This window comes from Bacillus rossius, chromosome 3 (assembly GCF_032445375.1).
Source record: "Bacillus rossius redtenbacheri isolate Brsri chromosome 3, Brsri_v3, whole genome shotgun sequence".
NCBI classification, from domain to species: domain Eukaryota; kingdom Metazoa; phylum Arthropoda; class Insecta; order Phasmatodea; family Bacillidae; genus Bacillus; species Bacillus rossius.
In genome coordinates this window covers 78617978-78632891 of record NC_086332.1, presented here as the reverse complement: position 1 = coordinate 78632891, position 14914 = coordinate 78617978, and the positions used below count along the sequence as shown (strand labels likewise).

General features: G+C 33.7%; 1 protein-coding gene across 1 annotated transcript in view; it reads left to right on the top strand.

The window, feature by feature from the left end:
• The window catches only part of LOC134530944 (heat shock 70 kDa protein cognate 5), a 77256-nt gene that overhangs the window by 39999 nt on the left and 22343 nt on the right, over positions 1-14914 (top strand). The window contains exons 8-10 of the mRNA XM_063366279.1: positions 3914-4069; positions 11541-11687; positions 12270-12497. Of these exons, the coding sequence (XP_063222349.1) occupies positions 3914-4069; positions 11541-11687; positions 12270-12497 (531 nt within the window). The remainder of the gene's footprint in view (positions 1-3913; positions 4070-11540; positions 11688-12269; positions 12498-14914) is intronic.

Sequence of the window (14914 nt, the reverse complement as noted above, 5' to 3'; positions counted from 1 at the left end):
TGAAGAAAAAATCATAAATTGCAGTGAGCTGATACTGTAGGCCTACTACAAACGCATTTAATCACTATAAAGTTAACAACGGAACGTTTAAAACTCCGGCCAACTCAATGATATCATAGCGACTGAAGTGTAGAGCTGTCCTGTAGCAAACCGCATGTATTCGTTACTGAGTAACGGGTGCGGCATCTAGTAACGAGTAACGAAACGTTACATACGAATGCATTTCGTTACTCGCATTTTTCGCATGCGCGCGCTTATTCGTTACAAAGAACGATGTTTGTTTATTAAGAAAAGTATAATTTGGAAATTCGTCGTCCAAGTTTTTTACTGTTTATTAAAGGTATTGTGTGTGTAGACAAAGTTTGAGATTGGAACAGAAACAACGTAACAAAATATTTTTTACATATTATAAATATGTATGTTTTTGTTTTTTATTGCGTATTTTCACGTTTTTTGTTCTTATCTTAAAAGAGATATTATAATAAAGCTGCTCTAATGAGATTTTATTGTTTATTGGTTAACAAAAGCTGTTAATTATCAAATACTTTTAATTGTTTATATTCGATTTATTTTTATTTACGCGACGTCATACTGTACGCGTACGAAATACGACTCGATTCGTTGCTGTTACATAACATAGCATGTGCCATGTTATGCGGTATCAGAAGTAACGAGTAACGATACGAAAGTAACGAGTACTAATTGTTATAGTAACGAATACATACGGGTACACTTTTTTTAGTTACTTTTACACCTCTACTGAAGTGCCAAGGAGTTGGACGAAAAGGGGTAGGAGAAAATGCTGTGTCGTTGCGGGAAGTAGATAACACTTCTACGTGCGAGATACGTGGGTGGCCGAGCGGGCGGGCTGGTAGTATTGCATCACCGCGCGGAGAGCAGCGGAGAGCAGGAAGCGTCCCTCATGATGTATGATAAGATAAAGCGGTGAACGTGTAGCTTACGCTACATAGCATAAATTAACTACCGAAGGAAACAAAGAATTATAAACGAATTATATACGGTTTTTTGGTTAAAATAAAGATTTACGGTCATTGTAAACGACGTTAATGTGAATCGGCGACAACTTAAATTGAAACATGAGTACTCAAACATTAGCGACGTTAATCCGAAACGACGTAAATCGGTACGACGTAAATAGAGGACTTACTGTACATTTGTTTTTTAAACTTGTAAATAACTTCAGTTGTATGGATGTTTTTATAGTTTGTAAATATGAAAAGCACCAAAGCCTATACTGAAGAGAAACTTTTCAAATTACTTTCCATTTTATTGTGATACCAACCATTAATTTTGTAATGTAAGTAGTAAATCTTAACAATTTATTTACATTCATATGATTTTTTTTTAAATTGTGTTTTGGAATGCAATGTATATTTAAAATTACCGCAAAAAATAAAATATGTCAATTAAGGCTATATATTTTACAGGATTTTTAAATGCTGTAAAGAGGATTTAGGAACCTAATTTGGTGGCAGGCCTGTTATAGAGCATTAATTATATTTAATAAAAAATATATATATTCAATTTGTAAGATTTAAAAAATCTTAAAATTGTCAAGGAGAGTGGTGCATGGGAATAAAAAACCAATTTCCATTTTCTTCTTTTTTTTTCTAATCATTCTGTGAAAGGAAAAAGTGATAATTGTAATATTTCATAACCTAAGGCAGAATTATTTTTTCATTAGCATGTACAGTAAAACCTCAGTATATCAAACTTGAAAGGACTGAATTCAGGTTATCTTTTTTTATTGTGCGGTTTCTTTGAGTTGAATTCAAAATTTAACAAGTGAAATGTACTAAAAAATAAATAGCTGTATAGTTAATAGAGTTGAATTTGGGATGCTAAGGGTCGTTTGCAGAGTCAGGTAATTATATCTAAGCAAAAACTTTGCAGGTTAATCAAATGGACAAACACTTTACTTTTTTTTTGCAAAGTCAAAGAAAATAAGTATTTTCTTTCCGAAGCTTTTCATACCCTAGTAGCTAACTTTAAGTACTGTTTAGTTGGTAAACTGTTACTCGAAATATTGCACTATCTTTTTACAGTAAAATCATAAAAAGTATAGAAGTTAAAAAAAAATAGCATGTTAATATAGTTTTTAAGATGAACCCTTAACACCCTAAAAACTATCTAAATATGTGGTAGTTTTTGAATATATATATACTGTGCCCGGCAGTTAACTTGGCGTCTCTCAGCGTGCGGGTGCGGGGACAGCGGGACCGGAGAAAGAAGAGGGGGTAAGCAGGCGACACGTAGCCGAGAGCCGTGTAGTGGCTGTTAGGAAAATATCGCCCTTCAGTGTAAACCCGAAAATGGAAGGCGAAGGTGGCAGCTCGCAGAGGTGCGGTAAAGTGATACATAGCGGAGGGCAGGAAATAATAAAAACCATGATGCAGTGTTGTGATGAAGAAGCGAAAAATAAAGGTCTCAAGTCGTAAAGGGTACCAACGTTATGTGATACGTAATTTTGCGTTGTCTCATATCATTTCACTTCACTCTCTTATCTTCAGATATTTTGTGATATTTATGAAGTTTTGTGGTTTTTTGTTTGTCGGTAATGCACTCTGGGTGATTTTGGATACATTTCCCAGAATTTATTAAATTATGTAATTATTATACTAATACATTATTATTCTATGGTATAAGTTGTTATTGCTCCAAAAAAGCGCAAAACTGGCTTAAATTGAAAGTTTTAATTGTAAGTTATAATATGTTCTGCATTGTTTGTACGCTATGAATGCTGACAATCGAATAGTAATAATAGTAATTAATTTTAACTTAATTTTGTTTTACGTCACCTAATACAATCAATTATCATGGAAAGAAAACTTCACACTTACATTAAACAAATCATATAATATATATGAGTTTTTAAAGGTTATAATATGCATTCTAAAGTGGAAGTACAATGCAAATTGTATTTACATTTATAATAAATAATCGATTAAAGGTGCATTAAAATATAAAGCCACAAATACACAAGCATTTTTTAAATGCCATTAACGTTGGTAGTCAGGTGTTTCCTAAACGACTTGACATGAAGTTAAAGCAGCAAATATAACATAACAACCTCCATTTTTACTTAAATGTAAATCCAGCGCTAAATGGCACGTTTTAGGTATGGAAACCTGAGAATGATAAGGGCTAGAATGGCTCCTGCATCATCAACAGTGAGATAGCTTTCGCGCGGAGAGCTACAACTGCGTAATGTATTGGTCGTTTGGTTTTTTTCTTGTGAGACTGTTTAAAATAACTTTGAGAACACAATGAATTGAGAAGCATAGTTTCAAATTTATTTTACATACTAAGTGACCTAGTTTTCATAATAGTTTTCATAGTTAGCATAATGAGTAAGTATATTTGATGGGACAAAGTAAAACATTGCAGGTTTAGATAATAGTTTGTTACTTTTCCTGACAGATGAGTACAAATATTCGAGAACAACCACTGAAATTTACACAATGTTACACTTATGTAGTACAAGTACAATTCATAGGATTTCTCACTTTTGGTTTGGTAACCCGGCGCTCTTAGCCAAAAGGTCTTACCGCGCTGGGGCCCCCACAGGCGTGGATACAGACTTAGGTAGTGTAGGAAGTCACGTGCCGAATGTTTTCTGTTCTGCTAGTACAAACCTGGCCGCTGACCTTGACAATAGGGTATCGCTTTCTCTTCGTCCTCCCCTTTTCGCAGACAGGACTAGGGAGCTCAGACGCCAAGTTATCTGCCGGACACAGTATTAAGCTGCTTCTTTTTTTTTTTTTTTTTTTTCAAATCAAGTATTTTAACAAAGAAAGTAGTTTAGACACATTAAATTATATTACCTCAAATGTATATCACTACATTTTTTATATCTGGATATAAATTGATATTGTGTGTAACTGTGTTCCAGCAAGGTATTGATGTCATGAAGGATCCAATGGCCATGCAGCGTTTAAAAGAAGCTGCAGAAAAGGCTAAGATTGAGTTGTCTTCTTCGTTGCAAACAGATGTTAGTCTGCCCTATCTGACGATGGATTCCTCAGGACCAAAACACATGAATCTCAAGGTAAGTTTATTTAATTGAATACTGCTTCTTTGTTCCTAATAATAACTGAAATATGTGGGAATGATTTTAAATCTAATATTTGTTCTGTTCTGTTCAGTTCATTTGATGATGACCAGCTGGTAAAGCACTTTTCCAACTTAACTCTGGGGAACTGATAATCATCTCTTAACATTCTGAAATTGTCACGATTGCATACCATTTTGCTCGAATGATGTCCTCTGTACTGGTTACAGACCACTTCAATACCTAATATTAGTCTTATTTCAGCTTATGTTAATGTAACTAAGCATGCTTATTTTATTGAAGATAAGTACATCCCATGATCCAAGAGCAAGTACATTTTTCTATGAAGGTAACTTTATCTACATTTTAGATAGGTTGCTGAATTTTCTTCCATTATTTATGGATACAAATACTGTTTAATGGTTGACTAGCCTAGTACTTTGAAGAAAAAAAAAAGTACTTAAATTTATTTAATATATTAATATTGTGTGGTTTGACAGCTTAGTTTAACTTTGCAGTAATGTCAGAAAAGTGCACTTTTTCATGAAATAGTTAATAGCAAGTTTTTACATTATCTGTTCTGACAATTTGAAGAGAGAATGTGAGTTTGTATATAAAAATTTAATTCGGAAACTACTGGACGGGCTTTAAAAGGTCTTCTACTATTGTACTGCTATTTTATTTTAGAGGGACATAGATTATATTAATTTTTAAAATTTATCTTTCCATATGATGTAGGATTGTTTCTAATTAACACTAGAAATAAACAACCAAATTGACTATTATTAGCTTGCTAGTAAAACTATTTGAGTTACAACAAAATAACCACGTTGAACTGACACTGCAAAGTAAGCCTCCAAAAAATGCTACATTATACACAGTAATTAATATGTACATAAATTTCCGATTTTATTAAAAATAAAAAATTTGCTATTATCTTTGTTGTTATATACACAGCATTGGTAAAATAAATTTGACTTTTTTGTAAGCAAGATGCCATCTGCAATCATTACAAAGTATTTTTTATTAGTATATTCCTTGTTTTGTAAACAATCAGTTCATTTTAGTTGATGATGACTTGCTGAAACAGCACACAACCTGACATGTTTGTGAGGGAATGATAAATCACCTCTAACGTTCTGAAGCTGATGAACTGATTTGTACTTGCAAGATACCATCTGCAATTATTACAGTAGTATTTTTTATTAGTAGTATTTTTTTTTGTATGTCAGTTTATTTTAGTTGATAACTAGCTGATACTGCACACATCCTGACAAGTTTGTGAGGGATGATAAATCACCTCTACCTAACATTTTGAAGCTGACATTTGTGCTTGCAAGATGGCATTTGCAATTATTACAAAGTATTTTTTATTAGTAGTATATTCTCTTTTTTGTATGTCAGTTTATTTTAGTTGATAACTAGCTGATACTGCACACATCCTGACATGTTTGTGAGGGAATAATAAATCACCTCTAACATTCTGAAACTGATGAACTGATTTGACTGTTTTCATTTGCACTTGCAAGATGTTATCTGCAATCATAACAAAGTATTTTTTATTAGTATAATCACTGTTTTGTGCCCATCAGTTCATTTTAGTTGATGATGACTTGCTGATACAGTACACATCCTGACATGTTTGTGAGGGAATGATAAATCACCTCTAACGTTCTGAAGCTGATGAACTGATTTGTGCTTGCAAGATACCATCTGCAATTATTACAAATATTTTTATTAGTATATTTTTTTTATTTGTGTGTGTTTATTTTAGTTGATGACTAGCGATACTGCACACATCCTGACATGTTTGTGAGGGAAATATAAATGACCTCTACCTAACATTTTGAAGATGACATTTATGCTTGCAAGATGCTTTCTGCAATCATTACAAAGTATTTTTCATTAGTATATTCATTGCTTTTGTGTCCATCAGTTCATTTTAGTTGATGATGACTTGCTGATACAGCACACATCCTGAAATGTTTGTGAGGGCATGATAAATCACCTCTAACGTTCTGAAGCTGATGAACTGATTTGACTGTTTTCATTTGCACTTGCAAGATGTTATCTGCAATCATAACAAAGTATTTTTTATTAGTATAATCACTGTTTTGTGCCCATCAGTTCATTTCAGTTGATGATGACTTGCTGATACAGCACATAACCTGACATGTTTGTGAGGGGATGATAAATCACCTCTAACGTTCTGAAGCTGATGAACTGATTTGTGTTTGCAAGATACCATCTGCAATTATTACAGTAGTATTTTTTATTAGTAGTATATTCTCTTTTTTGTATGTCAGATTATTTTAGTTGATAACTAGCTGATACTGCACACATCCTGACAAGTTTGTGAGGGATGATAAATCACCTCTACCTAACATTTTGAAGCTGACATTTGTGCTTGCAAGATGGCATCTGCAATTATTACAAAGTATTTTTTATTAGTAGTAGATTCTCTTTTTTGTATGTCAGTTTATTTTAGTTGATAACTAGCTGATACTGCACACATCCTGACATGTTTGTGAGGGATGATAAATCACCTCTACCTAACATTTTGAGCTGACATTTGTGCTTGCAAGATGCTATCTGCAAACTCTACAAAGTATTTTTTATTTATTAGTATATTCAGTGTTTTGTGCCCATCAGTTCATTTTAGTTGAAGATGTCTTGCTGATACAGCACACATCCTGACATGTTTGTGAGGGAGAAATAAATCACCTCTAACATTCTGAAACTGATGAACTGATTTCACTGTTTGACTTTTGTGCTTGCAAGATGCCATCTGCAATTATTACAATACAAATATTTTTTATTAGTATGTTCCCTGTTTTGTGTCCATCAGTTCATTTTAGTTGATGATGACTTGCTGATACAGCACACATCCTGACAATTTGGTGAGGGAATGATAAATCACCTCTAACGTTCTGAAGCTGATGAACTGATTTGTGCTTGCAAGATACCATCTGCAATTATTACAAATATTTTTATTAGTATATTTTTTTATTTGTGTGTATTTATTTTAGTTGATGACTAGCGATACTGCACACATCCTGACATGTTTGTGAGGGAAATATAAATGACCTCTACCTAACATTTTGAAGATGACATTTATGCTTGCAAGATGCTTTCTGCAATCATTACAAAGTATTTTTTATTAGTATATTCATTGCTTTTGTGTCCATCAGTTCATTTTAGTTGATGATGACTTGCTGATACAGCACACATCCTGAAATGTTTGTGAGGGCATGATAAATCACCTCTAACGTTCTGAAGCTGATGAACTGATTTGACTGTTTTCATTTGTGCTTGCAAGATGTTATCTGCAATCATAACAAAGTATTTTTTATTAGTATAATCACTGTTTTGTTCCCATCAGTTCATTTCAGTTGATGATGACTTGCTGATACAGCACATAACCTGACATGTTTGTGAGGGAATGATAAATCACCTCTAACGTTCTGAAGCTGATGAACTGATTTGTGTTTGCAAGATACCATCTGCTTTTATTACAAAGTATTTTTTATTAGAATATTCACTGTTTTGTGCCCATCATAACATTTTAGTAGATGATGACTTGCTGATACAGCACACATCCTGACATGTTTGTTGGGAATGATAAATCACCTCTCATTTTGAAACTGATGATCTGATTTCACTGCTTGACATTATTTGTGCTTGCTAGATGCCATCTGCAATTATTACAAAGTCTTTTTTATTAGTATATTCTCTTTTTTGTATGTCAGTTTATTTTAGTTGATGACTAGTGATACTGTACACATCCTGACATGTTTGTGAGGGAAATATAAATCACCTCTACCTAACATTTTGAAGCTGATATTTGTGCTTGTAAGTTGCCATCTGCAATCACTACAAAGCATTTTTTATTAGTATATTCACTGTTTTGTGCCCATCAGTTCATTTTAGTTGATGATGACTTGCTGATACAGCACACATCCTGACATGTTTGTGAGGGAATGATAAATCACCTCTAACGTTCTGAAACTGTTGAACTGATTTCACTGTTTGTCATTTGTGCTTGCAAGATGCCATCTGCAATTATTAAAAATATTTTTTATTAGTATATTCCCTGTTTTGTGTCCTTCAGTTCATTTTAGTTGATGATGCCTTGCTGATACAGCACACATCCTGAAATGTTTGTGAGGGAACGATAAATCACGTCTAATGTTCTGAAGCTGATGAACTGTTTTGACTGCTTGATATTTGTGCTTTCAAGTTTTTACAGCAGTTATTACCAAATATTTATTAAAAATCAATTCAGATTGAATTTGAATACCAAATGCAAAATTATAAGTAACCCACTAGAAAACAGAATATTTTTTACTGAACTGGTAATTGACAGTACTGATAAACTTTGAGCTAATTAATCATACGAGCAGCATATTAGTGTGAACATATCCATGTGACAGTATCCATGTAATAAAATCTGTATGCAAATGGATTGATGGGTTCTGGTTTGCGGAATTAGCTGAACTTTAAAAGGCTCTCATGTTGAATTCATTTAATGTTTTCTATGGACATGTTTTTGGAACATGAATTAATTTGAATTTTGATGTTTAATTATGTTGTGTGTTTGTTGTAAAATAATAGCTTTCAGTTTAGAAGGGACACTTATATATCTCTAATTGTTTATGTAAGTGATTAAAATTTTTTTTCTAACCCTTTTAACTCCAGTCAGACTTGTATAGCAGTTGAGACTTGGCTGGTCTGTCCTCGCTCGGCCCTGCCAGTTGATGGACTGCTTCAGTAGTCAGGCCATCTGTTTTTTTCTGTTTCACTACAGAGAAGCTAATGGAAGCTTGACCTTAGAACCATATAGTGATTGTCTCATGAGTCTTTAGTTATTACTGGAGCTGCTAAATAGCAGTGGTTTACAGTTTTAAGCTTTTTTGACGTGACAACGTCTAATAAATTGATGAACGCTGGCTGCATGCACGAAAAGGGATGACTCATTGTCCCGTTACGCTCATTGTACGCTTGCGCTACATCTATCTCTCTTCCACTCGATTGGAACAACCATCAGTTTGACTTTTTCGAGGCACATTATACTTGAAAGACTCCCATTCGTTTCCTACTTTTCCTATCATCGTCCTATCCTTAACAGAATAACACAGATTGGAAGAAGTTAAATAGCAAACATGTATAAAAGTTATAGTTAAAATAATCTCTTCATTAAAGTAATAAACATGTTTGAATTAATGAGTGAAAATAAATTTAAATTTATGAATTAAATTGTAGATTTCATTTCACTCCTTCTTTGTATCCATACAAAATAGTGATAATTCAATAAAAATGATTCAATTTTATTCATAAAAGTATGCAATCATTTCATCAATGTTTTGTTATGATGTCACGTTAAACTATCGTCTGTAAACCGACTTTACAGACAACCAATTTTTTTTTACTAAAACCTTTTCCCAGCAGTTTTAATACGAACCGGCACATCACTGGGCCTTGACAAACTACTTCTGCATTTGCCTGCCCTACCCTATTGGGGTGACAACTGACAGGATGGTAATGAATAAATTATTTTACTCATTGTTTTCCATTACCCTTACGAGCTGTGCGGATGTACGTAAATACATCACGGATGAAAAATTATATTTATATATTTTAATTTTTTACTGTAGAGGAGGCTCTTGAACTAATCCTTAACAGTTATTTTGATAGAGAAACCTTTGAAGATGAATCACCATCGGAATCTGAAGAAATCTTTGTCACACAGTCTACTGCAGACACACAGATTTCTTTAACCAGTCATTCTACTTCAGTAGAAATATCTTCAGCAATTTGTTTCACATCAGGTACTTCTTCTACAACAGCTGTTTATTCTTCTTCAGTAATAGATGTATCCTCTTCTTATGAGGAAGAAACCCAACTAGCGATGAAAACAAAAATTGTTCGGCATCCAACAAATTTTGACTCCAAAACAGCTCAAGTTTGACGATGTTCATTCGGGAATAGTGAAATGAATGTGCAAATAAATTTATTCTCAAAAAGATTCAATATTCCAAGCATACATTTGTCAAATGCAAGGATGGAAACTGGTCAGTAAAATCAGTAAAAGTCAGGTTTTTTTTGGCAAAGTCAGTATTTAGTCAGTAAAAATGAGAAATGGTCAGTAAAGTCAGTTTTTCTGTAGTTTTACCTTCTTTTTTTTTTGTTTTCTAAGAATAAATTTTTGGACCAATGCAGTAAGTACACAGTGTAACAAAAGTAAGGTAGGAGACAGAGGAAAAGAAAAAAACATGCTGATAAAGTACAGAGGTCTCTAGAGAAAAGAATGTCAACTCTTATTACAAGTTTTTTCAACAAAAAACCAAAAGCAAACAAATAAAAAATTATACTTTGTGTGTTGGTGCTGTTTTATTCCATTAAAGTAGCTTATATGATGCATTAAGAAACTGAGAGTAAATCTTTCCTTGTGAAATAATTTTGGATGTATCTGCAATATTTTTTATATGGTATTTGTGCAATTTTAAGAAGTTTAAGTAAAATGTGTGTATGGTTACATTTATTGCTAACAGTGTTTGTATCAATTTAAGTGCAATATTACAAAAATTAAGATTATTTGATTAGTAATAAAGTGTACTATATTGCAAACAATGTAACTAGACAGATTTAATTAAATTAGTGTGTGCTGTAATATTATGATTATTGTGAATGGTCAGCGGTGTTTGTAACTAATATTTAATATATTCAGTATGCTTTAATTTAATGGACATTGTTATATAATAGACATAGCATGTAACAAGTTTTGTTTTGATAATGTTGTAACATCTGCAAACTGATAAGTTTATGAAAATGTTGTAACAATCCAGTTTGTGAACTTTATGACTATGTAAATAGTATTATAAATTATATTTGTATGATTAAAATTTTTGAAGCATTTAAAGGTGCGAGTTGGCTGGCTATAAGGATGGTAGAGGCCAGAAATTTGTACATTTTTTCTGCATCTTTAATGCACTGTAAAGTTTAAATAAGTTTGTACTTGGTCAGTTTTCCTCTCCTTGCTCCAGTCAGTAAAGTCAGTTTTTTTCCTTGTTCCAATCAGTAAAGTCAGTAATTTGAGCTAATCAGTTTGTTTCCATCCCTGCAAATGTTAATAATAAGGTAAAAAATTACTTAACATTATTATAAATCTTGATACACATCTAATTTTGTTCTGAACATAGTTTTACACCTTTATAATTATTAAACCATTTACTAGATGGATTAGCTTATTACTGTATAAGTGTGTTAATTATTTTCTAGGTTTAGTATCTGGCGTAAACTGAATCGTATTTTATTATTCGGGTGTACGTGGTTACTGATTACTAATGGGTATGCCTGGGAGTTGGCAGCTGCTGAAAGTTGGCTGGTTTAATTCAGCAAAATGTAAGGGAAGTTGCAATAGCATGGTGATGTTGGTGGCTGCATCGTTTGCCCTGGTGGTGTTTTGCAGTTGTCGCGAGCGAAGTTCGAAAGCCTAGTGGGCGACCTGATCAAGAGGACAGTGTCGCCGTGCCAGAAGGCCTTGCAGGATGCGGAGGTGCCAAAGTCCGACATCGGGGAGGTGCTGCTGGTTGGAGGCATGACGAGGATGCCCAAGGTTACTGAAGTCCTCTGTGAAGTCCCATGGCACTCATACAAAACTGCTTTTGGAGTTTTGTTTTTAGTTTTTTTGATTATATTTTATAGCTCTTTTATGTAGGAATACTAGAATTTTTCAAATGCTACATTTATGTTTCACCTGCCATCTGGGATATATTAATTTTTTTTGGTCTTATTCCAGATATCTATAAAGAATATTTTTAAAATGAGACTATAGAAGTAAATTTGTTTGCATTACCCAGATATGAAATCACAGAACCTCTAATGCATGAATGACTATGCAGCTATTCGTTAGGCATTAGTATTAAATTTGAATAAATGCTTACTTTTTACAAAGATAATGTATGTAATGTATCTGGTGGGAAAACTAACAACGAAAAGTAATTTCCATTGCTTATTTAGTGAAGCTCTGTGTGGCCAGGTTCTAAAGGTTTTGTATTTGCTTAGCAATGATGTTTTTTTTCCCTCTAAACACATTTGCAAGGTGGTGGAAAGCCACCGAGCTTGGAGCAGTAAAGTAGGGCTTTGCGTACTCGTGCATGGCAGGCTATCACGTCACTGGGGGGGCCGTTTTGTGCAGGTGCAGTCGACGGTGCAGGATATCTTCGGGCGGCAGCCCAGCCGTGCGGTGAACCCGGACGAGGCGGTAGCGATTGGGGCGGCGGTGCAGGGTGGCGTGCTGGCGGGAGATGTGACGGACGTTCTGTTGCTAGACGTCACGCCCCTCTCTCTCGGCATCGAGACACTGGGAGGCGTGTTCACTCGCCTCATCACCAGGAACACTACCATCCCCACCAAGAAGAGTCAGGTAGGTGCATAGCTGCTTTTTCATGTTTTGTCAACAGTAGGAGTGGGGGTTTGAATCTTATATTTGACGTGGGATTCGTATCGAGATTAATACAAAAATAAAATAATTTTGATCACATAGCATTGGGGTTATGTTTATAAAAGAAAGCTAATAATTAAAATGATCATGACGTACTATTACCGTTGAAAGTATTTTAAGTTGTATTGAATCCTTGAAAAACGAACCATATATCCAGATAGAAAACTTACAGTAAAGATATTTTTCTTTCGGTAAATAAACCAACATCAACAGTGAATTGCTACCTTAACACTAAGGTAATTGTACGAAACCCCAAGAAACAGTAAAAGTGTGAAATACACAACAAAAAAACAAAGTTTCCAGTGAAAATTCAGCCTATTTGTGGAAACTCCGAAGTTCTACGCAATATACTTATATTCTCTATGTGTTTATTGACACCAATTTTGAAAGTATCTCATGGTAAGTTATAGATTTGTAACATTAGGGTTAGGGATGTGCGAAAGTGACTTTATCCACACGAAATGAAAGTGAAAGAAAATTTATCAAGTTTCGCGAAAGTGAAACGAAAATGAATTTTTCTATGAGATAAATATATTCTTAACGAAAGTTAAGCGAAATTTTTTAATTAACAAAGAAAAAAAGTGCCCCAAAATTTGCTCTTCAGTAATAAATTCTATTACATAAATCATTTTGGTACCTTTTGATGTATATATAAATATTACTATTTAATAAAATCAACATCCGCCCTAGACCACACAACACAGCCCCATGTCACTCGTAAATTTCAAGAATCAATCCAGATCTTTCAGCGCACAGACTATTTCCTTTACAGTCGTAATGTCGCAGTCTATGATAATATATTTATCACGTGCATGGTACTGATGAAAAAATACGTGAATACTGCGGAACGGCCGCCATCTTGCACCACTGTCACACATGGCTAGCTCAGGAAGCTGTAAACTAGGCAAGGGACATGGTCAAAACATAACAAATGGTTGCTGCCAAGTGGTCATTACATGCAGTGACTTGTTGACCTTTTTGTCTAATTGGCTGTATATTATGAGGATTATATATGCCAGTCAGAGTATGTAAAATTTAAATAAAGCAGACGACAATGTTTTTGTTTGGCTGTGCACGAATAAAAGTAGGTACGTTCTTTGTTTATGTGTATACGGTAAATACTAAATAGTGTACTAACAGTTCTGGAATGTATGTTTTACGAATATAGTACCTACACTACTGTTTGAAAGCAAATGAATCAGGTAATTTTTCAAATATTGCATGATTTTGTTTTGATACCTAGACCTACTGTAATCACGGTTGAATTTTGTTTACTTTATCTGCCATGTTTGTTCAAATTATGATTTTACCGTATTTTCATTAACGTGAGTTTTTTTCATCACCACGTAAATTAATCTTAATGGAAATCTTTTTTCTAATTAATGTCTTTATATGATTTGCATATGTTATTACATTATTAGTAATAACAAGCAAATCATAAAGACATTACAGTAGAATCTCAGTGCTAAGTACTTACAGGTACCTCAAGTTTTTGTACTTAGCACTGAAACATGCATACATATCTTTACAAAGAGAAAAAAATATATATAAAAAAATAGCTACAGGAGAGCCGCAATGCCATATGTATTCGCAACTGCGACTTGCTTTTTTCCCCGTGTCTAGTTCTCTGAGTATATCCACTTTTTCCTTAAGCGTGAATTGCTTTCGTTTATTTTTATCTTCAGGATCATTCATATCGTAGCACAAATACAATGCGGTGTCTAAATAACGTAACCTGAAAATAAACTCAACAATAACAATAAACAATCCCGGCACAGACATCAAACAGTATTTTTAGCGTAGCGTAACACTTTGGTCTAAATAATTAATACTTCTCTCAAACCTCCGTCTTTCGATGTATCGAATGGTGTTGTGTTGCTCACGTCGCATACTACGTACGGTATAATCTATGGTTGTGCGCGCAACTGTTTGTTAACTTTGTTTTGAGAATTTAGAGGTTAGAAAATACGTTGTGGTGGTATTTGTGTATCTTTATTCCACTACATTAATCATTTAGCTGGAAATTTATTTACCAGTTTAAGTAAATTTTGGTGTAGTAATGCCACGCTACTAGTAGAATTTATACGTTATAGTGAAAATGATACTTTAAACTGAAACCGTTTTGCATGGCGAAGATACGATTTTTGGCGGGGACTTAAAAAAAATTCGTTAAGTGAAATATACTTTATAATAAGAAACGTTATTGTACCGGTATTATACTGTACATTTTTATTAAATTACAATTTCTTTTTCAACTAGAACAAACGAACTTCGGTAAGCTATTGAACTTTCGTTCGGCTCGAAATATTTCGCTAAAAACGAACTTCGACAGATGAAAT